This window comes from Salvelinus alpinus, chromosome 5, assembly GCF_045679555.1.
Source record: "Salvelinus alpinus chromosome 5, SLU_Salpinus.1, whole genome shotgun sequence".
Classification (NCBI taxonomy): Eukaryota; Metazoa; Chordata; class Actinopteri; order Salmoniformes; family Salmonidae; genus Salvelinus; species Salvelinus alpinus.
The window spans coordinates 1,020,063-1,045,382 of NC_092090.1; the positions used below are offsets into that span (position 1 = coordinate 1,020,063).

Here is a 25,320-nt window from a genome sequence, read left to right on the forward strand (position 1 = left end):
GGACACAGTCAGGTCTGAGTTCTGGTGTTGTGAAAAGACACACGGACACAGACAGGTCTGAGTTCTGGTGTTGTGAAAAGACACACGGACACAGACAGGTCTGAGTTCTGGTGTTGTGAAAAGACACACGGACACAGACAGGTCTGAGTTCTGGTGTTGTGAAAAGACACAAGGACACAGACAGGTCTGAGTAAATTCATGAGGAAAAAAGACATGGTCAAAATGACTGTTAGACTCAAGGGGATGACGTCCATTGAGGAGCCTTGCGTTTTTAAAAGCTAAACCACTGATGACCTCTGGGTGGGACCGAGCTATAAACAAACAGTCCAAATCTATCCCAGCCCAGTAAAGATCTGCAAGGTTATCTTACACACACTGATGTTTGTTTGGTTAGACCAGTGTTCAACAACACTAACCCAATATGTAAAGCAGTAAATCATTAGTTAGTTCTGTACTGGGTGTGTTACAGTATGGTTAGAAACTACACCTGATGTGTATGGAACACTATAGTAGTAGTAGTAGTAGTAGTAGTAGTCTGATGTGTATGGAACACTATAGTAGTAGTAGTAGTAGTAGTAGTAGTAGTAGTAGTAGTAGTAGTAGTAGTAGTAGTAGTAGTAGTAGTAGTAGTAGTAGTAGTAGTAGTCTGATGTGTATGGAACACTATAGTAGTAGTAGTAGTAGTAGTAGTAGTAGTAGTAGTAGTAGTCTGATGTGTATGGAACACTATAGTAGTAGTAGTAGTAGTAGTAGTCTGATGTGTATGGAACACTATAGTACATTTACATTTAAGTCATTTAGCAGACGCTCTTATCCAGAGCGACTTACAAATTGGTGCATTCACCTAATGACATCCAGTGGAACAGCCACTTTACAATAGTGCATCTAAATCTTTTAAGGGGGGGGGGGGGGGGGGGGCAGAAGGATTGCTTTATCCTAGGTATTCCTTGAAGAGGTGGGGTTTCAGGTGTCTCCGGAAGGTGGTGATTGACTCCGCTGTCCTGGCGTCGTGAGGGAGTTTGTTCCACCATTGGGGTGCCAGAGCAGCGAACAGTTTTGACTGGGCTGAGCGGGAACTGTACTTCCTCAGTGGTAGGGAGGCGAGCAGGCCAGAGGTGGATGAACGCAGAGCCCTTGTTTGGGTGTAGGGCCTGATCAGAGCCTGAAGGTACTGAGGTGCCGTTCCCCTCACAGCTCCGTAGGCAAGCACCATGGTCTTGTAGCGGATGCGAGCTTCAACTGGAAGCCAGTGGAGAGAGCGGAGGAGCGGGGTGACGTGAGAGAACTTGGGAAGGTTGAACACCAGACGGGCTGCGGCGTTCTGGATGAGTTGTAGGGGTTTGATGGCACAGGCAGGGAGCCCAGCCAACAGCGAGTTGCAGTAATCCAGACGGGAGATGACAAGTGCCTGGATTAGGACCTGCGCCGCTTCCTGTGTGAGGCAGGGTCGTACTCTGCGGATGTTGTAGAGCATGAACCTACAGGAACGGGCCACCGCCTTGATGTTAGTTGAGAACGACAGGGTGTTGTCCAGGATCACGCCAAGGTTCTTAGCGCTCTGGGAGGAGGACACAATGGAGTTGTCAACCGTGATGGCGAGATCATGGAACGGGCAGTCCTTCCCCGGGAGGAAGAGCAGCTCCGTCTTGCCGAGGTTCAGCTTGAGGTGGTGATCCGTCATCCACACTGATATGTCTGCCAGACATGCAGAGATGCGATTCGCCACCTGGTCATCAGAAGGGGGAAAGGAGAAGATTAATTGTGTGTCGTCTGCATAGCAGTGATAGGAGAGACCATGTGAGGTTATGACAGAGCCAAGTGACTTGGTGTATAGCGAGAATAGGAGAGGGCCTAGAACAGAGCCCTGGGGATACACATCTACTATGTGTATAGTAGTAGTAGTAGTAGTAGTAGTAGTAGTAGTAGTAGTCTGATGTGTATGGAACACTATAGTAGTAGTAGTAGTAGTAGTAGCGGTAGCGGTAGTAGTAGTAGTAGTAGTAGTGGTAGTGGTGGTAGTAGTAGTGGTAGTAGTAGTCTGATGTGTATGGAACACTATAGTAGTAGTAGTAGTAGTAGTAGTAGTAGTAGTAGTAGTAGTAGTAGTAGTAGTGGTAGTGGTAGTAGTGGTAGTAGTCTGATGTGTATGGAACACTATAGTAGTAGTAGTAGTAGTCTGATGTGTATGGAACACTATAGTAGTAGTAGTAGTAGTAGTGGTAGTGGTGGTAGTAGTAGTGGTAGTAGTAGTCTGATGTGTATGGAACACTATAGTAGTAGTAGTAGTAGTAGTAGTAGTAGTAGTCTGATGTGTATGGAACACTATAGTAGTAGTAGTAGTAGTAGTAGTAGTAGTAGTAGTAGTAGTAGTGGTGGCGGCGGCGGCGGCGGCGGCGGCGGCGGTGGTGGTGGTAGTAGTAGTAGTCTGATGTGTATGGAACACTATAGTAGTAGTAGTAGTAGTAAGTCTGATGTGTATGGAACACTATAGTAGTAGTAGTAGTAGTAGTAGTAGTAGTAGTCTGATGTGTATGGAACACTATAGTAGTAGTAGTAGTAGTAGTAGTAGTAGTAGTAGTAGTGGTGGTGGTGGTAGTAGTAGTAGTCTGATGTGTATGGAACACTATAGTAGTAGTAGTAGTAGTAGTAGTAGTAGTAGTCTGATGTGTATGGAACACTATAGTAGTAGTAGTAGTAGTAGTTTGATGTGTATGGAACACTATAGTAGTAGTAGTAGTAGTAATCTGATGTGTATGGAACACTATAGTAGTAGTAGTAGTAGTAGTAGTCTGATGTGTATGGAACACTATAGTAGTAGTAGTAGTAGTAGTAGTCTGATGTGTATGGAACACTATAGTAGGTGTAGTAGTAGTAGTAGTAGTAGTCTGATGTGTATGGAACACTATAGTAGTAGTAGTAGTAGTAATCTGATGTGTATGGAACACTATAGTAGTAGTAGTAGTAGTAGCGGTAGCGGTAGTAGTAGTAGTAGTAGTAGTGGTAGTGGTGGTGGTAGTAGTAGTAGTAGTCTGATGTGTATGGAACACTATAGTAGTAGTAGTAGTAGTAGTAGTAGTAGTAGTAGTGGTGGTGGTGGTGGTAGTAGTAGTAGTCTGATGTGTATGGAACACTATAGTAGTAGTAGTAGTAGTAGTAGTCTGATGTGTATGGAACACTATAGTAGTAGTAGTAGTCTGATGTGTATGGAACACTATAGTAGTAGTAGTAGTAGTAGTCTGATGTGTATGGAACACTATAGTAGTAGTAGTAGTCTGATGTGTATGGAACACTATAGTAGTAGTAGTAGTAGTAGTAGTAGTAGTAGTAGTAGTAGTAGTAGTAGTAGTAGTCTGATGTGTATGGAACACTATAGTAGTAGTAGTAGTAGTAGTAGTCTGATGTGTATGGAACACTATAGTAGTAGTAGTAGTAGTAGCGGTAGCGGTAGTAGTACTAGTAGTAGTGGTAGTGGTAGTGGTGGTAGTAGTAGTGGTAGTAGTAGTCTGATGTGTATGGAACACTATAGTAGTAGTAGTAGTAGTAGTAGTAGTAGTAGTAGTCTGATGTGTATGGAACACTATAGTAGTAGTAGTAGTAGTAGTAGTAGTAGTAGTAGTAGTAGTAGTAGTCTGATGTGTATGGAACACTATAGTAGTAGTAGTAGTAGTAGTCTGATGTGTATGGAACACTATAGTAGTAGTAGTAGTAGTAGTAGTAGTAATAGTAGTCTGATGTGTATGGAACACTATAGTAGTAGTAGTAGTAGTAAACTGATGTGTATGGAACACTATAGTAGTAGTAGTAGTAGTAGTAGTCTGATGTGTATGGAACACTATAGTAGTAGTAGTAGTAGTAGTAGTAGCGGTGGTGGTGGTGGTGGTGGTGGCGGCGGTAGTGGTGGTGGTGGTGGTAGTAGTAGTAGTAGTCTGATGTGTATGGAACACTATAGTAGTAGTAGTAGTAGTAGTAGTAGTAGCGGTGGTGGTAGTGGTGGTGGTGGCGGCGGTAGTGGTGGTGGTGGTGGTAGTAGTAGTAGTAGTCTGATGTGTATGGAACACTATAGTAGTAGTAGTAGTAGTAGTCTGATGTGTATGGAACACTATAGTAGTAGTAGTAGTAGTAGTCTGATGTGTATGGAACACTATAGTAGTAGTAGTAGTAGTAGCGGTAGCGGTAGCGGTAGTAGTAGTAGTAGTAGTAGTAGTAGCGGTAGCGGTAGCGGTAGTAGTAGTAGTAGTAGTAGTAGTGGTAGTAGTAGTCTGATGTGTATGGAACACTATAGTAGTAGTAGTAGTAGTAGTAGTAGTAGTGGTAGTGGTGGTAGTAGTAGTAGTAGTAGTGGTAGTGGTAGTAGTGGTAGTAGTCTGATGTGTATTCACATCATAATAAATACATTTATTCTGATCAATTAGTCTTCCATTAATGAATTGTTCTTTATCTCAAATTAGTCTCATTTCAAACATTGTAGAATTGTTGGTTATCTGCACGAACCCAGCCTAAACCATGAATCACCCATGCACCAATTGGCTTAATCATTTATTTACTAACTAACTAAATAATCACAGAAATACATAAACACACAAACAGTAGATATGGTTACTAGCAATGATAGGGAAGGTCCCCTAGTGGGCTAAACCGATATGACGGCTTGGTGGACAAAGGGAAGGGGGTGTGGACTGGGAAGGGCGGGAAAGACAAAAGGGATCACTACACACAGGTGATAATTATATTCATTGAAATGCTAATCCTTTGCACATGAAAGCTCACTCATTCGGGAATAATTGCATTCACTATATTTACGCCCACATGTGGTTGTTGTCTTCTCTGTTGGAATCGTCGGTCTGTCTTAGTGTCTGTTGTAATGTATACGTCGGGCGTCCATTGTTCTTAGAATAGATGTTTCGGTGGTTGTAGGTCTATCAGCGGCTCCTGATTAGTGTCTGTTGTAATGGATACGTCAGGCGTCCATTGTTCTTAGAATAGATGTTTCGGTGGTTGTAGGTCTATCAGCGGCTCCTGATTAGTGTCTGTTGTAATGGATACGTCGGGCGTCCATTGTTCTTAGAATAGATGTTTCGGTGGTTGTAGGTCTATCAGCGGCTCCTGATGGTGTCTGTTGTAATGGATACGTCGGGCGTCCATTGTTCTTAGAATAGATGTTTCGGTGGTTGTAGGTCTATCAGCGGCTCCTGATGGTGTCTGTTGTAATGGATACGTCAGGCGTCCATTGTTCTTAGAATAGATGTTTCGGTGGTTGTAGGTCTATCAGCGGCTCCTGATGGTGTCTGTTGTAATGGATACGTCAGGCGTCCATTGTTCTTAGAATAGATGTTTCGGTGGTTGTAGGTCTATCAGCGGCTCCTGATGGTGTCTGTTGTAATGGATACGTCAGGCGCCCATTGTTCTTAGAAAATATGTTTTGGGGTGTTGTAGGTCTATCAGCGGCTCCTGATGGTGTCTGTTGTAATGGATACGTCAGGCGTCCATTGTTCTTAGAATAGATTTTTCGGTGGTTGTAGGTCTATCAGCGGCTCCTGATGGTGTCTGTTGTAATGGATACGTCAGGCGTCCATTGTTCTTAGAATAGATGTTTCGGTGGTTGTAGGTCTATCAGCGGCTCCTGATGGTGTCTGTTGTAATGGATACGTCAGGCGTCCATTGTTCTTAGAATAGATGTTTCGGTGGTTGTAGGTCTATCAGCGGCTCCTGATGGTGTCTGTTGTAAAGGGTACGTCAGGCGTCCATTGTTCTTAGAATAGATGTTTCGGTGGTTTTAGGTCTATCAGCGGCTCCTGATAGTGTCTGTTGTAATGGATACGTCAGGCGTCCATTGTTCTTAGAATAGATGTTTCGTGGTTGTAGGTCTATCAGCGGCTCCTGATGGTGTCTGTTGTAATGTATACGTCAGGCGTCCATTGTTCTTAGAATAGATGTTTCGGTGGTTGTAGGTCTATCAGCGGCTCCTGATGGTGTCCATTGTTCTTAGAATAGATGTTTCGGTGGTTGTAGGTCTATCAGCGGCTCCTGATGGTGTCTGTTGTAATGGATACGTCAGGCGTCCATTGTTCTTAGAATAGATGTTTCGGGGGTTGTAGGTCTATCAGCGGCTCCTGATGGTGTCTGTTGTAAAGGGTACGTCAGGCGTCCATTGTTCTTAGAATAGATGTTTCGGTGGTTTTAGGTCTATCAGCGGCTCCTGATGGTGTCTGTTGTAATGGATACGTCAGGCGTCCATTGTTCTTAGAATAGATGTTTCGTGGTTGTAGGTCTATCAGCGGCTCCTGATGGTGTCTGTTGTAATGTATACGTCAGGCGTCCATTGTTCTTAGAATAGATGTTTCGGTGGTTGTAGGTCTATCAGCGGCTCCTGATGGTGTCCATTGTTCTTAGAATAGATGTTTCGGTGGTTGTAGGTCTATCAGCGGCTCCTGATGGTGTCTGTTGTAATGGATACGTCAGGCGTCCATTGTTCTTAGAATAGATGTTTCGGTGGTTGTAGGTCTATCAGCGGCTCCTGATTAGTGTCTGTTGTAATGGATACGTCAGGCGTCCATTGTTTTTAGAATAGATGTTTCGGTGGTTGTAGGTCTATCAGCGGCTCCTGATGGTGTCTGTTGTAAAGGATACGTCAGGCGTCCATTGTTCTTAGAATAGATGTTTCGGTGGTTGTAGGTCTATCAGCGGCTCCTGATTAGTGTCTGTTGTAATGGATACGTCAGGCGTCCATTGTTCTTAGAATAGATGTTTCGGTGGTTGTAGGTCTATCAGCGGCTCCTGATGGTGTCTGTTGATATGGATACGTCGGGCGTCCATTGTTCTTAGAATAGATGTTTCGGTGGTTGTAGGTCTATCAGCGGCTCCTGATGGTGTCTGTTGTAAAGGATACGTCAGGCGTCCATTGTTCTTAGAATAGATGTTTCGGTGGTTGTAGGTCTATCAGCGGCTCCTGATTAGTGTCTGTTGTAATGGATACGTCAGGCGTCCATTGTTCTTAGAATAGATGTTTCGGTGGTTGTAGGTCTATCAGCGGCTCCTGATGGTGTCTGTTGTAATGGATACGTCAGGCGTCCATTGTTCTTAGAATAGATGTTTCGGTGGTTGTAGGTCTATCAGCGGCTCCTGATGGTGTCTGTTGTAATGGATACGGCAGGCGTCCATTGTTCTTAGAATAGATGTTTCGGTGGTTGTAGGTCTATCAGCGGCTCCTGATGGTGTCTGTTGTAATGGATACGTCAGGCGTCCATTGTTCTTAGAATAGATGTTTCGGTGGTTGTAGGTCTATCAGCGGCTCCTGATGGTGTCTGTTGTAATGGATACGGCAGGCGTCCATTGTTCTTAGAATAGATGTTTCGGTGGTTGTAGGTCTATCAGCGGCTCCTGATGGTGTCTGTTGTAATGGATACGTCAGGCGTCCATTGTTCTTAGAATAGATGTTTCGGTGGTTGTAGGTCTATCAGCGGCTCCTGATAGTGTCTGTTGTAATGTATACGTCAGGCGTCCATTGTTCTTAGAATAGATGTTTCGGTGGTTGTAGGTCTATCAGCGGCTCCTGTTGGTGTCTGTTGTAAAGGATACGTCAGGCGTCCATTGTTCTTAGAATAGATGTTTCGGTGGTTGTAGGTCTATCAGCGGCTCCTGATTAGTGTCTGTTGTAATGGATACGTCAGGCGTCCATTGTTCTTAGAATAGATGTTTCGGTGGTTGTAGGTCTATCAGCGGCTCCTGATGGTGTCTGTTGTAATGGATACGTCAGGCGTCCATTGTTCTTAGAATAGATGTTTCGGTGGCTGTAGGTCTATCAGCGGCTCCTGATGGTGTCTGTTGTAATGGATACGTCAGGCGTCCATTGTTCTTAGAATAGATGTTTCGGTGGTTGTAGGTCTATCAGCGGCTCCTGATGGTGTCTGTTGTAATGGATACGTCGGGCGTCCATTGTTCTTAGAATAGATGTTTCGGTGGTTGTAGGTCTATCAGCGGCTCCTGATTAGTGTCTGTTGTAATGGATACGTCAGGCGTCCATTGTTTTTAGAATAGATGTTTCGGTGGTTGTAGGTCTATCAGCGGCTCCTGATGGTGTCTGTTGTAAAGGATACGTCAGGCGTCCATTGTTCTTAGAATAGATGTTTCGGTGGTTGTAGGTCTATCAGCGGCTCCTGATTAGTGTCTGTTGTAATGGATACGTCAGGCGTCCATTGTTCTTAGAATAGATGTTTCGGTGGTTGTAGGTCTATCAGCGGCTCCTGATGGTGTCTGTTGATATGGATACGTCAGGCGTCCATTGTTCTTAGAATAGATGTTTCGGTGGTTGTAGGTCTATCAGCGGCTCCTGATGGTGTCTGTTGTAAAGGATACGTCAGGCGTCCATTGTTCTTAGAATAGATGTTTCGGTGGTTGTAGGTCTATCAGCGGCTCCTGATTAGTGTCTGTTGTAATGGATACGTCAGGCGTCCATTGTTCTTAGAATAGATGTTTCGGTGGTTGTAGGTCTATCAGCGGCTCCTGATGGTGTCTGTTGTAATGGATACGTCAGGCGTCCATTGTTCTTAGAATAGATGTTTCGGTGGTTGTAGGTCTATCAGCGGCTCCTGATGGTGTCTGTTGTAATGGATACGGCAGGCGTCCATTGTTCTTAGAATAGATGTTTCGGTGGTTGTAGGTCTATCAGCGGCTCCTGATGGTGTCTGTTGTAATGGATACGTCAGGCGTCCATTGTTCTTAGAATAGATGTTTCGGTGGTTGTAGGTCTATCAGCGGCTCCTGATAGTGTCTGTTGTAATGTATACGTCAGGCGTCCATTGTTCTTAGAATAGATGTTTCGGTGGTTGTAGGTCTATCAGCGGCTCCTGTTGGTGTCTGTTGTAAAGGATACGTCAGGCGTCCATTGTTCTTAGAATAGATGTTTCGGTGGTTGTAGGTCTATCAGCGGCTCCTGATTAGTGTCTGTTGTAATGGATACGTCAGGCGTCCATTGTTCTTAGAATAGATGTTTCGGTGGTTGTAGGTCTATCAGCGGCTCCTGATGGTGTCTGTTGTAATGGATACGTCAGGCGTCCATTGTTCTTAGAATAGATGTTTCGGTGGCTGTAGGTCTATCAGCGGCTCCTGATGGTGTCTGTTGTAATGGATACGTCAGGCGTCCATTGTTCTTAGAATAGATGTTTCGGTGGTTGTAGGTCTATCAGCGGCTCCTGATAGTGTCTGTTGTAATGTATACGTCAGGCGTCCATTGTTCTTAGAATAGATGTTTCTGTGGTTATAGGTCTATCAGCGGCTCCTGATGGTGTCTGTTGTAATGGATACGTCAGGCGTCCATTGTTCTTAGAATAGATGTTTCGGCGGTTGTCGCTATTCGCATCCTAGAGTTACATAATTTCTTGCTACAGTCTAGTAATTAATATCTTAGATTTGCTCTTATTCTGTAGGGATCGATAGTTTTAGAGTTTAACCATTTCCATCCGTGTAGCCAATGCTCCACGTGGTTTGGTTAGGAATTCAACAATCATTACAACCTTAGCGGACACCGAGGTTTGTGTGTTCTAGTTTTGGTACTCAACTATTCCCGATCACAGCTCCCGCTGTGGGTTTGCTTAGTCTGAAGAGGATTTCTTCAGGAGGGGGGTTTATTCGTAACAATAGAAGAGGCAGTTCCAGGATGCCAGATCATGTCTATGCTCACGGGGGCGTGGCCGCTGACTAGTTAAACATTACAGGGAATGAAATTCTCTCAAAATTAAAGGTTAACATCACATTACATAATTTCACAAATAGTTTCATCTTTACTCATTCATTTTATACAATAATTAGATGCAAACCCCATAATTGAGAAATGTACACATTCAGAGATATAGTTGTGTGTTTCCTGTCCTCCATGAGGTCACCAAATGAAACACACTCGTCATAACTGTCCCTTAAGTGTCCACGGACCAATCCCACACTCTCAAAGGTGGACATATTGTTTAAAACACCCATTTTGGGGGATTTAGGAGTTTGGCCCAGTGAAATCCCTTGTTCTCTCTCTCTGCATGACCAGGGGGAGAGAGTCTCCGCCAGGAATGTATGGCCTGAGATAACAGAACCTGGGTGAAGGAGAGAATAAGAGCGAGGGGGAAGCTACGATACCCAGAAAGGGTCATGACATCAGCTACGTAGAGAGAAGTCAAATTGTTCAAGTCATTAATCTCAGTTGTGTGGCTTATCATTCTTTGTATCCCGCAGCAGAGGAATGTTTCATAACTACATGGACACGGAGAGTTTAATCCAGGTCAGGAAATACAAGAGACTGGCTGACAGGCACCGGCTATAGTTTACAGGTTTAGGATCGTCATTTGATCACTCTTTTGTTGCTGAACATTTTCCTGCGTGGCAGGAGATGCAGATGAGCTTGATGATCTACAGAAATGAACTGAAACCCCACACTAACACACAGTTATATTAACAGCATTGCCCTTTTCATCTACTTCCGGACAGCTAATAGCCACCGATCAAGCAACATTATCCACTAAACTTTCAAATCCTGCAGGATTATTTTTCTGTTACAATATAGGTCAAATGAAGATCCTACATCTGTAGAGATGTACTTCCAGAATGTTACATGGACTTGATCTGAAAATCTTACTGTCATTGTTTCTGTCAGGCTTTGTTTCTGGTGACATCATGGTATAAAAGGATAATACTGTATCTTGTGGGTTATGACTGTTTGTTAATGGAATGAATGTGTGTGTCTGTCTCAACAGCAGAACGGTGACAGCCATGACCTTGAGACCCAAACATCACAAGACATGGAGAACAACAGTGTAAGTTCTAAATCAAGGGCACACTGTACCACAGGAGTCTAATTCTGCGTCCCTAATGGACACTGTACCACAGAGGTCTAACACTGTGTCCCAGATGGACACTGTACCACTGATTGGCTGGCTGACTGGCTGACTGGCAGGTTCACTGACTGACTGACTGAAAGGGTTTGAGCTCTGAGCTGGGCTGGTCAGCGTTACAGAGTTATAGCTCTGAGCTGGTCTGGTCTGGTCAGGGTTATAGAGATAGAGCTCTGGTCTGGTCTGGTCTGGTCAGGGTTATAGAGTTAGAGCTCTGAGCTGGTCTGGTCAGGGTTATAGAGTTAGAGCTCTGAGCTGGTCTGGTCAGGGTTATAGAGTTAGAGCTCTGAGCTGGACTGGTCAGGGTTATAGAGTTAGAGCTCTGAGCTGGTCTGGTCTGGGTTATAGAGTTAGAGCTCTGAGCTGGTCTGGTCAGGGTTATAGAGTTAGAGCTCTGAGCTGGACTGGTCAGGGTTATAGAGTTAGAGCTCTGAGCTGGACTGGTCAGGGTTATAGAGTTAGAGCTCTGAGCTGGTCTGGTCAGGGTTATAGAGTTAGAGCTCTGAGCTGGTCTGGTCTGGTCAGGGTTATAGAGTTAGAGCTCTGAGCTGGTCTGGTCTGGGTTATAGAGTTAGAGCTCTGAGCTGGTCTGGTCAGGGTTATAGAGTTAGAGCTCTGAGCTGGTCTGGTCAGGGTTATAGAGTTAGAGCTCTGAGCTGGTCTGGTCTGGGTTATAGAGTTACAGCTCTGAACTGGTCTGGTCAGGGTTATAGAGTTAGAGCTCTGAGCTGGTCTGGGTTATAGAGTTAGAGCTCTGAGATGGTCTGGTCTGGGTTATAGAGTTAGAGCTCTGAGCTGGTCTGGTCAGGGTTATAGAGTTACAGCTCTGAACTGGTCTGGTCAGGGTTATAGAGTTAGAGCTCTGAGCTGGTCTGGTCTGGGTTATAGAGTTAGAGATCTGGGCTGGTCAGGGTTATAGAGTTAGAGCTCTGAGCTGGTCTGGTCTCGGTTATAGAGTTAGAGCTCTGAGCTGGTCTGGTCAGGGTTATAGAGTTACAGCTCGGAGCTGGTCAGGGTTATAGAGTTAGAGCTCTGAGATGGTCTGGTCTGATCAGGGTTATAGAATTAGAGCTCTGAGCTGGTCTGGTCAGGGTTATAGAGTTAGAGCTCTGAGCTGGACTGGTCTGGTCAGGGTTATAGAGTTAGAGCTCTGAGCTGGTCTGGTCAGGGTTATAGTGTTAGAGCTCTGAGCTGGTCTGGTCAGGGTTATAGAGTTAGAGCTCTGAGCTGGTCTGGTCAGGGTTATAGTGTTAGAGCTCTGAGCTGGTCTGGCCAGGGTTATAGAGTTAGAGCTCTGAGCTGGTCTGGTCAGGGTTATAGAGTTAGAGCTCTGAGCTGGTCTGGTCAGGGTTATAGAGTTAGAGCTCTGAGCTGGTCTGGTCAGGGTTATAGAGTTAGAGCTCTGAGCTGGTCTGGTCTGGGTTATAGAGTTATAGCTCTGAGCTGGTCTGGTCAGGGTTATAGAGTTATAGCTCTGAGCTGGTCAGGTCAGGGTTATAGAGTTAGAGCTCTGAGCTGGTCTGGTCAGGGTTATAGAGTTATAGCTCTGAGCTGGTCAGGTCTGGTCAGGGTTATAGAGTTAGAGCTCTGAGCTGGTCTGGTCTGGGTTATAGAGTTACAGCTCTGAACTGGTCTGGTCAGGGTTATAGAGTTAGAGCTCTGAGCTGGTCTGGTCTGATCAGGGTTTTAGAGTTAGAGCTCTGAGATGGTCTGGTCAGGGTTATAGAGTTAGAGCTCTGAGCTGGTCTGGTCTGGTCAGGGTTATAGAGTTAGAGCTCTGAGCTGGTCTGGTCAGGGTTATAGAGTTAGAGCTCTGAGATGGTCTGGTCTGGGTTATAGAGTTAGAGCTCTGAGCTGGTCAGGGTTATAGAGTTAGAGCTCTTAGCTGGTCAGGGTTATAGAGTTAGAGCTCTGAGCTGGTCAGGGTTATAGAGTTAGAGCTCTGGTCTGGTCAGGGTTATAGAGTTAGAGCTCTGAGCTGGTCTGGTCAGGGTTATAGAGTTAGAGCTCTGAGCTGGTCTGGTCTGGGTTATAGAGTTAGAGCTCTGAGCTGGTCTGGTCTGGGTTATAGAGTTAGAGCTCTGAGCTGGTCTGGTCAGGGTTATAGAGTTAGAGCTCTGAGCTGGACTGGTCAGGGTTATAGAGTTAGAGCTCTGAGCTGGACTGGTCTGGTCAGGGTTATAGAGTTAGAGCTCTGAGCTGGTCTGGTCAGGGTTATAGAGTTAGAGCTCTGAGCTGGTCATGTCAGGGTTATAGAGTTACAGCTCTGAACTGGTCTGGTCAGGGTTATAGAGTTAGAGCTCTGAGCTGGTCTGGTCAGGGTTATAGAGTTAGAGCTCTGAGCTGGTCATGTCAGGGTTATAGAGTTACAGCTCTGGTCTGGTCTGGTCAGGGTTATAGAGTTAGAGCTCTGAGCTGGACTGGTCTGGTCAGGGTTATAGAGTTAGAGCTCTGAGCTGGTCTGGTCAGGGTTATAGAGTTAGAGCTCTGAGCTGGTCTGGTCAGGGTTATAGAGTTACAGCTCTGAGCTGGTCTGGTCAGGGTTATAGAGTTAGAGCTCTGAGCTGGTCAGGGTTATAGAGTTAGAGCTCTGAGCTGGTCTGGTCAGGGTTATAGAGTTAGAGATCTGAGCTGGTCTGGTCAGGGTTATAGAGTTAGAGATCTGAGCTGGTCTGGTCAGGGTTATAGAGTTAGAGATCTGAGCTGGTCTGGTCAGGGTTATAGAGTTAGAGATCTGAGCTGGTCTGGTCAGGGTTATAGAGTTAGAGCTCTGAGCTGGTTTGGTCAGGGTTATAGAGTTAGAGCTCTGAGCTGGTCTGGTCAGGGTTATAGAGTTAGAGATCTGAGCTGGTCTGGTCAGGGTTATAGAGTTAGAGCTCTGAGCTGGTCTGGTCAGGGTTATAGAGTTAGAGATCTGAGCTGGTCTGGTCTGGTCAGGGTTATAGAGTTAGAGCTCTGAGCTGGTTTGGTCAGGGTTATAGAGTTAGAGCTCTGAGCTGGACTGGTCAGGGTTATAGAGTTAGAGATCTGAGCTGGTCTGGTCTGGTCAGGGTTATAGAGTTAGAGATCTGAGCTGGTCTGGTCTGGTCTGGGTTATAGAGTTAGAGCTCTGAGCTGGACTGGTCAGGGTTATAGAGTTAGAGCTCTGAGCTGGTCTGGTCTGGTCTGGGTTATAGAGTTAGAGCTCTGAGCTGGTCTGATCAGGGTTATAGAGTTAGAGCTCTGAGCTGGTCTGGGTTATAGAGTTACAGCTCTGAGCTGGTCTGGTCAGGGTTATAGAGTTAGAGCTCTGAGCTGGTCTGGTCAGGGTTATAGAGTTAGAGCTCTGGTCTGGTCTGCTCAGGGTTATAGAGTTAGAGCTCTGCGATGGTCTGGTCAGGGTTATAGAGTCAGAGTTCTGAGCTGGTCTGGTGTGGATGGGGTTAGAGGGTTAGACCTCTGAGCTGGACAGGGTTAGAGGGATAGAAGGTTAGAGCTCTGAGCTGGACTGGTCTTGTCTGGATGGGGTCAGTAACTGGCTCTAACCCACTAATTTGAAGGGGTGCCCACATACTTTGGTACGTATAGTGTAGCAACATAAAGTGTCTCAGTAGGGCCACGAACCAGAACAGCTTCAATACGCCTTGTCATACACTCTTAGTAAAAGGTGCTATGTAGAACCGCCAAGGGTTCTTTGGCTGTCCCCATTGGAGAACTCTTTGAAGAACCCTTGAAGGTTGCAGGTAGAACCCTTTTTGTTCCAGGTAGAACACTTTTGGGTTCCATGTAGAACCCTCTGTAGAAAAGGTTCTACATGGACCCAAAAGGGTTCTACCTGAAACCAAAAAGGGTTCTTCCTAGAACCTAAAAGGGTTCTCCTGTGGGGACAGCTGAAAACCCCTTTTGGAACCCTTTGTTCTACGAGTGTAGATTCTACAGTGGAACTCTATTGGAGGGATGAGACACCATTCTGGCCCTTTGTTCCACGAGTGTAGATTCTACAGTGGAACTCTATTGGAGGGATGAGACACCATTCTGGCCCTTTGTTCTACGAGTGTAGATTCTACAGAGTCTGGAACTCTATTGGAGGGATGAGACACCATTCTGGCCCTTTGTTCTACGAGTGTAGATTCTACAGAGTCTGGAACTCTATTGGAGGGATGAGACACCATTCTGGCCCTTTGTTCTACGAGTGTAGATTCTACAGAGTCTGGAACTCTATTGGAGGGATGAGACACCATTCTGGCCCTTTGTTCTACGAGTGTAGATTCTACAGTGGAACTCTATTGGAGGGATGAGACACCATTCTGGCCCTTTGTTCTACGAGTGTAGATTCTACAGTGGAACTCTATAGGAGGGATGAGACACCATTCTGGCCCTTTGTTCTACGAGTGTAGATTCTACAGTGGAACTCTATTGGAGGGATGAGACACCATTCTGGCCCTTTGTTCTACGAGTGTAGATTCTACAGTGGAACTCTATTGGAGGGATGAGACGCCATTCTTCCATTAATAAATTCCATGTTTTCTTGTTTTGTTGATGGTGGTAGAAAACGCTGCCTCAGGCGCCGCTCCTTAATCTCCCCTCATTTTTCAACTGGGTTGGGATCTGGTGACTGAGACACAAACACTCTTTAAACCCCCTATCTTCCTTTGAGACTCCTCTTTCAAAGTCACTGAGATCTTTTCTTGTATCCATGGAAGCCAAAATATTGGTCTGGACATTTTCTACATGACCCTAAGCATGATGGGATGTGTTAATTGCTTATGAACTCAGGAACCACACCTGTGGTTACTGCTTTCAATATACTCTGTATCCTTCATTTGCTCAAGTGTTTCCATCATGTACTCCAACAGTTTGAGACGGGGAGTCCTGCTGACATGCTGAGTGTATCCGACAGCACCAGAGAGTCCCAGAGGTCCTACCTCCTCTCTATCAACCTGAAGGAAGGACGCAACCTGGTCATCAGAGACCGCTGTGGTAACGCTGTTATTACACTTCATAACACATAAAACCTGGTCATTAGAGACCGCTGTGGTAACGCTGTTATTACACTTCATAACACTTCATAACACATAAAACCTGGTCATCAGAGACCGCTGTGGTAACGCTGTTATTACACTTCATAACACTTCATAACACATAAAACCTGGTCATCAGAGACCGCTGTGGTAACGCTGTTATCATAACACTTCATAACACATAAAACCTGGTCATCAGAGACCGCTGTGGTAACGCTGTTATTACACTTCATAACACTTCATAACACATAAAACCTGGTCATTAGAGACCGCTGTGGTAACGCTGTTATTACACTTCATAACACATAAAACCTGGTCATCAGAGACCGCTGTGGTAATGCTGTTATTACACTTCATAACACATAAAACCTGGTCATTAGAGACCGCTGTGGTAACACTGTTATTACACTTCATAACACATAAAACCTGGTCATCAGAGACCGCTGTGGTAACGCTGCTATTACACTTCATAACACATAAAACCTGGTCATTAGAGACCGCTGTGGTAACACTGTTATTACACTTCATAACACATAAAACCTGGTCATCAGAGACCGCTGTGGTAACACTGTTATTACACTTCATAACACATAAAACCTGGTCATCAGAGACCGCTGTGGTAACGCTGCTATTACACTTCATAACACATAAACCCTGGTCATTAGAGACCGCTGTGGTAAGACTGTTATTACACTTCATAACACTTCATAACACATAAAACCTGGTCATCAGAGACCGCTGTGGTAATGCTGTTATTACACTTCATAACACATAAAACCTGGTCATCAGAGACCGCTGTGGTAATGCTGTTATTACACTTCATAACACATAAAACCTGGTCATCAGAGACCGCTGTGGTAACGCTGTTATTACACTTCATAACACTTCATAACACATAAAACCTGGTCGTTAGAGACCTCTCTGGTAACGCTGTTATTACACTTCATAACACATAAAACCTGGTCATCAGAGACCGCTGTGGTAACGCTGTTATTACACTTCATAACACTTCATAACACATAAAACCTGGTCGTTAGAGACCTCTCTGGTAAGCCTTTTGGAGTGGGTCTGTGGACTTTTCCATGTAAATATTGAAGTCACCAAAAATTTGAATATTATCTGCCATGACTACAAGGTCCGATAGGAAGTCAGGGAACTCTGTGAGGAACGCTGTATTCGGCCCAGGAGGCATGTAAACACTAGCTATAAAAAGGGATTGAGTCAGCTTCATGACTAGAAGTAAAAAAATATATATATATATAACGCAGTCATAAAAATTAAATAAATATAGGGGATATAGTCATTAGTGTAACCAGGAGGAGAAGCCTCATTTAACACAGTAAATTCATCAGGCTTAAGCCATGTTTCAGTCAGGCCAATCACATCAAGATTATGATCAGTGATTAGTTCATTGACTATAACTGCCTTTGAAGTGAGGGATCTAACATTAAGTAGCCCTATTTTGAGATGTGAGGTATCACGATCTCTTTCAATAATGGCAGGAATGGAGGAGGTCTTTATCCCAGTGAGATTGCTAAGGCGAACACCGCCATGTTTAGTTTTGCCCAACCTAGGTCGAGGCACAGACAGTCTCAATGGGGATAGCTGAGCTGACTACACTGACTATGCTAGTGGCAGACTCCACTAAGCTGGCAGGCTGGCTAACAGCCTGCTGCCTGGCCTGCACCCTATTTCATTGTGGAGCTAGAGGAGTTAGAGCCCTGTCTATGTTGGTAGATAAGATGAGAGCACCCCTCCAGCTAGGATGGAGTCCGTCACTTCTCAGCAGGCCAGGCTTGGTCCTGTTTGTGGAGGCCAGAGATTATTAGTCGATGCCGACACATCTTTCTAGCTGATTTACACGCTGAAGCTATGTTGCGCTTGGTGACCTCTGACTGTTTCATCCTAACATCGTTGGTGCCGACGTGGATAACAATATCTCTATACTCTCTACACTCGCCAGTTTTAGCCTTAGCCAGCACCATCTTCAGATTAGCCTTAATGTCGGTAGCCCTGCCCCCTGGTAAACAGTGTATGATCGTTGGATGATTCGTTTTAAGTCTAATACTGCGTAAATGGAGTCGCCAATGACTAGGGTTTTACTTTTGTCAGAGCTAATGGTGGGAGGCTTCGGCGGCTCAGATCCCGTAACAGGTGAAGGGGAGACCTGAGAAGACTCGGCCTCAGACTCCGACTCGCTACTTAATGGGGAAAACCGGTTGAAAGTTTCTGTCGGCTGAATGAGCGACACCGGTTGAGCATTCCAACAGCATTTCCCTCCAGAAGCCTTGAGAAAGTTGTCCGGCTGTGGGGACTGTGCGGGGGGATTTATACTACTATCTGTACTGGTGGCACAGACGCTGTTTCATCCTTTCCTACACTGAAGTTACTCTTGCCTAACGATTGCGTCTGAAGCTGGGCTTGCAACATGACTATCCACACCATAAGGCGATAGTTCTCCTTTATAATACGAGTACAGCGACTGCATTGAGAAGGCATAGTGTTAATGTTACTACATAGCTTCTTCAGCTGTTGGAAGTCTTGCATTGTACACGGAACAAAAATATAAAGTTCTAGACTAGTGAAGATATTGTCTCCTGTTCATGTCTAGAGTAGTGAAGATATTGTCTCCTGGTCATGTCTAGAGTAGTGAAGATATTGTCTCCTGGTCATGTCTAGAGTAGTGAAGATATTGTCTCCTGGTCATGTCTAGAGTAGTGAAGATATTGTCTCCTGGTCATGTCTAGAGTAGTGAAGATATTGTCTCCTGGTCATGTCTAGAGTAGTGAAGATATTGTCTCCTGGTCATGTCTAGAGTAGTGAAGATTTTGTCTCCTGTTCATGTCTAGAGTAGTGAAGATATTGTCTCCTGGTCATGTCTAGAGTAGTGAAGATATTGGTCATGTCTAGAGTAGTGAAGATATTGTTCATGTCTAGAGTAGTGAAGATATTGTCTCCTGGTCATGTCTAGAGTAGTGAAGATATTGTCTCCTGGTCATGTCTAGAGTAGTGAAGATATTGTTCATGTCTAGAGTAGTGAAGATATTGTCTCCTGTTCATGTCTAGAGTAGTGAAGATATTGTCTCCTGGTCATGTCTAGAGTAGTGAAGATTTTGTCTCCTGGTCATGTCTAGAGTAGTGAAGATATTGTTCATGTCTAGAGTAGTGAAGATATTGTCTCCTGGTCATGTCTAGAGTAGTGAAGATATTGTCTCCTGGTCATGTCTAGAGTAGTGAAGATATTGTCTCCTGGTCATGTCTAGAGTAGTGAAGATATTGTTCATGTCTAGAGTAGTGAAGATATTGTCTCCTGGTCATGTCTAGAGTAGTGAAGATATTGTCTCCTGGTCATGTCTAGAGTAGTGAAGATATTGTCTCCTGGTCATGTCTAGAGTAGTGAAGATATTGTCTCCTGGTCATGTCTAGAGTAGTGAAGATATTGTCTCCTGGTCATGTCTAGAGTAGTGAAGATATTGTCTCCTGGTCATGTCTAGAGTAGTGAAGATATTGTCTCCTGGTCATGTCTAGAGTAGTGAAGATATTGTCTCCTGGTCATGTCTAGAGTAGTGAAGATATTGTCTCCTGTTCATGTCTAGAGTAGTGAAGATATTGTCTCCTGGTCATGTCTAGAGTAGTGAAGATATTGTCTCCTGGTCATGTCTAGAGTAGTGAAGATATTGTCTCCTGGTCATGTCTAGAGTAGTGAAGATATTGTCTTCTCTTAGATGGTTTTCACCATTGCTCTTCTAAATGTTGCACCATGGATACTGCGTTGTCATGACTGGTTCTCTTAGGAAACTGCTGTCTCACATTGCGCCCATCAACAAAACCACTTCCTCTGGAACAAACCCTCTCAGTACTAAGACAGGACTAGAGATGTGAGCTGGAACATGAAACCCTCTCAGTACTAAGACATGACTAGAGATGTGAGCTGGAACATGAAACCCTCTCAGTACTAAGACATGACTAGAGATGTGAGCTGGGACATGAAACCCTCTCAGTACTAAGACAGGACTAGAGATGTGAGCTGCAACATGAAACCCTCTCAGTACTAAGACAGGACTAGAGATGTGAGCTGGAACATGAAACCCTCTCAGTACTAAGACAGGACTAGAGATGTGAGCTGGGACATGACTGAATGTAGAAGAAACCCTCTCAGTACTAAGACAGGACTAGAGATGTGAGCTGGAACATGAAACCCTCTCAGTACTAAGACAGGACTAGAGATGTGAGCTGGAACATGAAACCCTCTCAGTACTAAGACATGACTAGAGATGTGAGCTGGAACATGAAACCCTCTCAGTACTAAGACAGGACTAGAGATGTGAGCTGGGACATGACTGAATGTAGAAGAAACCCTCTCAGTACTAAGACAGGACTAGAGATGTGAGCTGGAACATGAAACCCTCTCAGTACTAAGACAGGACTAGAGATGTGAGCTGGAACATGAAACCCTCTCAGTACTAAGACATGACTAGAGATGTGAGCTGCAACATGAAACCCTCTCAGTACTAAGACAGGACTAGAGATGTGAGCTGGAACATGAAACCCTCTCAGTACTAAGACAGGACTAGAGATGTGAGCTGGAACATGAAACCCTCTCAGTACTAAGACAGGACTTGAGATGTGAGCTGGAACATGAAACCCTCTCAGTACTAAGACAGGACTAGAGATGTGAGCTGGAACATGAAACCCTCTCAGTACTAAGACAGGACTAGAGATGTGAGTTGGAACATGAAACCCTCTCAGTACTAAGACAGGACTAGAGATGTGAGCTGGAACATGAAACCCTCTCAGTACTAAGACAGGACTAGAGATGTGAGCTGGAACATGAAACCCTCTCAGTACTAAGACAGGACTAGAGATGTGAGCTGGAACATGAAACACTCTCAGTACTAAGACAGGACTAGAGATGTGAGCTGGAACATGAAACCCTCTCAGTACTAAGACAGGACTAGAGATGTGAGCTGGGACATGACTGAATGTAGAAGAAACCCTCTCATTACTAAGACAGGACTAGAGATGTGAGCTGGAACATGAAACCCTCTCAGTACTAAGACAGGACTAGAGATGTGAGCTGCAACATGAAACCCTCTCAGTACTAAGACAGGACTAGAGATGTGAGCTGGAACATGAAACCCTCTCAGTACTAAGACAGGACTAGAGATGTGAGCTGGAACATGAAACCCTCTCAGTACTAAGACAGGACTAGAGATGTGAGCTGGAACATGAAACCCTCTCAGTACTAAGACAGGACTAGAGATGTGAGCTGCAACATGAAACCCTCTCAGTACTAAGACAGGACTAGAGATGTGAGCTGGAACATGAAACCCTCTCAGTACTAAGACAGGACTAGAGATGTGAGCTGGAACATGAAACCCTCTCAGTACTAAGACAGGACTAGAGATGTGAGCTGGAACATGAAACCCTCTCAGTACTAAGACAGGACTAGAGATGTGAGCTGGAACATGAAACCCTCTCAGTACTAAGACATGACTAGAGATGTGAGCTGGAACATGAAACCCTCTCAGTACTAAGACAGGACTAGAGATGTGAGCTGCAACATGAAACCCTCTCAGTACTAAGACAGGACTAGAGATGTGAGCTGGAACATGAAACCCTCTCAGTACTAAGACAGGACTAGAGATGTGAGCTGGAACATGAAACCCTCTCAGTACTAAGACAGGACTAGAGATGTGAGCTGGAACATGAAACCCTCTCAGTACTAAGACATGACTAGAGATGTGAGCTGCAACATGAAACCCTCTCAGTACTAAGACAGGACTAGAGATGTGAGCTGGAACATGAAACCCTCTCAGTACTAAGACAGGACTAGAGATGTGAGCTGGAACATGAAACCCTCTCAGTACTAAGACAGGACTAGAGATGTGAGCTGGAACATGAAACCCTCTCAGTACTAAGACAGGACTAGAGATGTGAGTTGGAACATGAAACCCTCTCAGTACTAAGACAGGACTAGAGATGTGAGCTGGAACATGAAACCCTCTCAGTACTAAGACAGGACTAGAGATGTGAGCTGGAACATGAAACCCTCTCAGTACTAAGACAGGACTAGAGATGTGAGCTGGAACATGAAACCCTCTCAGTACTAAGACAGGATTAGAGATGTGAGCTGGAACATGAAACACTCTCAGTACTAAGACATGACTAGAGATGTGAGCTGGAACATGAAACCCTCTCAGTACTAAGACAGGACTAGAGATGTGAGCTGCAACATGAAACCATCTCAGTACTAAGACAGGACTAGAGATGTGAGCTGGAACATGAAACCCTCTCAGTACTAAGACAGGACTAGAGATGTGAGCTGGAACATGAAACCCTCTCAGTACTAAGACAGGACTAGAGATGTGAGCTGGAACATGAAACCCTCTCAGTACTAAGACAGGACTAGAGATGTGAGCTGGAACATGAAACCCTCTCAGTACTAAGACATGACTAGAGATGTGAGCTGGAACATGAAACCCTCTCAGTACTAAGACAGGACTAGAGATGTGAGCTGGAACATGAAACCCTCTCAGTACTAAGACAGGACTAGAGATGTGAGCTGGAACCTGAAACCCTCTCAGTACTAAGACATGACTAGAGATGTGAGCTGCAACATGAAACCCTCTCAGTACTAAGACAGGACTAGAGATGTGAGCTGGAACATGAAACCCTCTCAGTACTAAGACAGGACTAGAGATGTGAGCTGGAACATGAAACCCTCTCAGTACTAAGACAGGACTAGAGATGTGAGCTGGGACATGAAACCCTCTCAGTACTAAGACAGGACTAGAGATGTGAGCTGCAACATGAAACCCTCTCAGTACTAAGACAGGACTAGAGATGTGAGTTGGAACATGAAACCCTCTCAGTACTAAGACAGGACTAGAGATGTGAGCTGGAACATGAAACCCTCTCAGTACTAAGACAGGACTAGAGATGTGAGCTGGAACATGAAACCCTCTCAGTACTAAGACAGGACTAGAGATGTGAGCTGGAACATGAAACCCTCTCAGTACTAAGACAGGACTAGAGATGTGAGCTGGAACATGAAACCCTCTCAGTACTAAGACAGGACTAGAGATGTGAGCTGGAACATGAAACCCTCTCAGTACTAAGACAGGACTAGAGATGTGAGCTGGAACATGAAACCCTCTCAGTACTAAGACAGGACTAGAGATGTGAGCTGGGACATGACTGAATGTAGAAGAAACCCTCTCAGTACTAAGACAGGACTAGAGATGTGAGCTGGAACATGAAACCCTCTCAGTACTAAGACAGGACTAGAGATGTGAGCTGCAACATGAAACCCTCTCAGTACTAAGACAGGACTAGAGATGTGAGCTGGAACATGAAACCCTCTCAGTACTAAGACAGGACTAGAGATGTGAGCTGGAACATGAAACCCTCTCAGTACTAAGACAGGACTAGAGATGTGAGCTGGAACATGAAACCCTCTCAGTACTAAGACAGGACTAGAGATGTGAGCTGCAACATGAAACCCTCTCAGTACTAAGACAGGACTAGAGATGTGAGCTGGAACATGAAACCCTCTCAGTACTAAGACAGGACTAGAGATGTGAGCTGGAACATGAAACCCTCTCAGTACTAAGACAGGACTAGAGATGTGAGCTGGAACATGAAACCCTCTCAGTACTAAGACAGGACTAGAGATGTGAGCTGGAACATGAAACCCTCTCAGTACTAAGACATGACTAGAGATGTGAGCTGGAACATGAAACCCTCTCAGTACTAAGACTGGACTAGAGATGTGAGCTGGAACATGAAACCCTCTCAGTACTAAGACAGGACTAGAGATGTGAGCTGGAACATGAAACCCTCTCAGTACTAAGACAGGACTAGAGATGTGAGCTGGAACATGAAACCCTCTCAGTACTAAGACAGGACTAGAGATGTGAGCTGGAACATGAAACCCTCTCAGTACTAAGACAGGACTAGAGATGTGAGCTGGAACATGAAACCCTCTCAGTACGAAGACAGGACTAGAGATGTGAGCTGGGATATGACGGAATGGAGAAGAAACCCTCTCAGTACTAAGACAGGACTAGAGATGTGAGCTGGAACATGAAACCCTCTCAGTACTAAGACAGGACTAGAGATGTGAGCTGCAACATGAAACCCTCTCAGTACTAAGACAGGACTAGAGATGTGAGCTGGAACATGAAACCCTCTCAGTACTAAGACAGGACTAGAGATGTGAGCTGGAACATGAAACCCTCTCAGTACTAAGACAGGACTAGAGATGTGAGCTGGAACATGAAACCCTCTCAGTACTAAGACAGGACTAGAGATGTGAGCTGCAACATGAAACCCTCTCAGTACTAAGACAGGACTAGAGATGTGAGCTGGAACATGAAACCCTCTCAGTACTAAGACAGGACTAGAGATGTGAGCTGGAACATGAAACCCTCTCAGTACTAAGACAGGACTAGAGATGTGAGCTGGAACATGAAACCCTCTCAGTACTAAGACAGGACTAGAGATGTGAACTGGAACATGAAACCCTCTCAGTACTAAGACATGACTAGAGATGTGAGCTGGAACATGAAACCCTCTCAGTACTAAGACTGGACTAGAGATGTGAGCTGGAACATGAAACCCTCTCAGTACTAAGACAGGACTAGAGATGTGAGCTGGAACCTGAAACCCTCTCAGTACTAAGACATGACTAGAGATGTGAGCTGCAACATGAAACCCTCTCAGTACTAAGACAGGACTAGAGATGTGAGCTGGAACATGAAACCCTCTCAGTACTAAGACAGGACTAGAGATGTGAGCTGGAACATGAAACCCTCTCAGTACTAAGACAGGACTAGAGATGTGAGCTGGGACATGAAACCCTCTCAGTACTAAGACAGGACTAGAGATGTGAGCTGCAACATGAAACCCTCTCAGTACTAAGACAGGACTAGAGATGTGAGTTGGAACATGAAACCCTCTCAGTACTAAGACAGGACTAGAGATGTGAGCTGGAACATGAAACCCTCTCAGTACTAAGACAGGACTAGAGATGTGAGCTGGAACATGAAACCCTCTCAGTACTAAGACAGGACTAGAGATGTGAGCTGGAACATGAAACCCTCTCAGTACTAAGACAGGACTAGAGATGTGAGCTGGAGCATGAAACCCTCTCAGTACTAAGACAGGACTAGAGATGTGAGCTGGGACATGACTGAATGTAGAAGAAACCCTCTCAGTACTAAGACAGGACTAGAGATGTGAGCTGGAACATGAAACCCTCTCAGTACTAAGACATGACTAGAGATGTGAGCTGCAACATGAAACCCTCTCAGTACTAAGACAGGACTAGAGATGTGAGCTGGAACATGAAACCCTCTCAGTACTAAGACAGGACTAGAGATGTGAGCTGGAACATGAAACCCTCTCAGTACTAAGACAGGACTAGAGATGTGAGCTGGAACATG

The 25,320-nt window shown here is 45.0% G+C and overlaps 1 protein-coding gene across 3 annotated transcripts in view; it reads left to right on the plus strand.

Moving 5' to 3' along the window:
- The window catches only part of mctp2b (multiple C2 domains, transmembrane 2b), a 194,403-nt gene that overhangs the window by 90,877 nt on the left and 78,206 nt on the right, over positions 1-25,320 (plus strand). For 2 of the 3 annotated variants that reach the window (XM_071400321.1, XM_071400322.1), the window contains exons 3-4: positions 10,734-10,793; positions 15,707-15,830. In XM_071400321.1, the coding sequence (XP_071256422.1) occupies positions 10,734-10,793; positions 15,707-15,830 (184 nt within the window). The remainder of the gene's footprint in view (positions 1-10,733; positions 10,794-15,706; positions 15,831-25,320) is intronic. The other variant, XM_071400323.1, reaches the window with a different exon arrangement.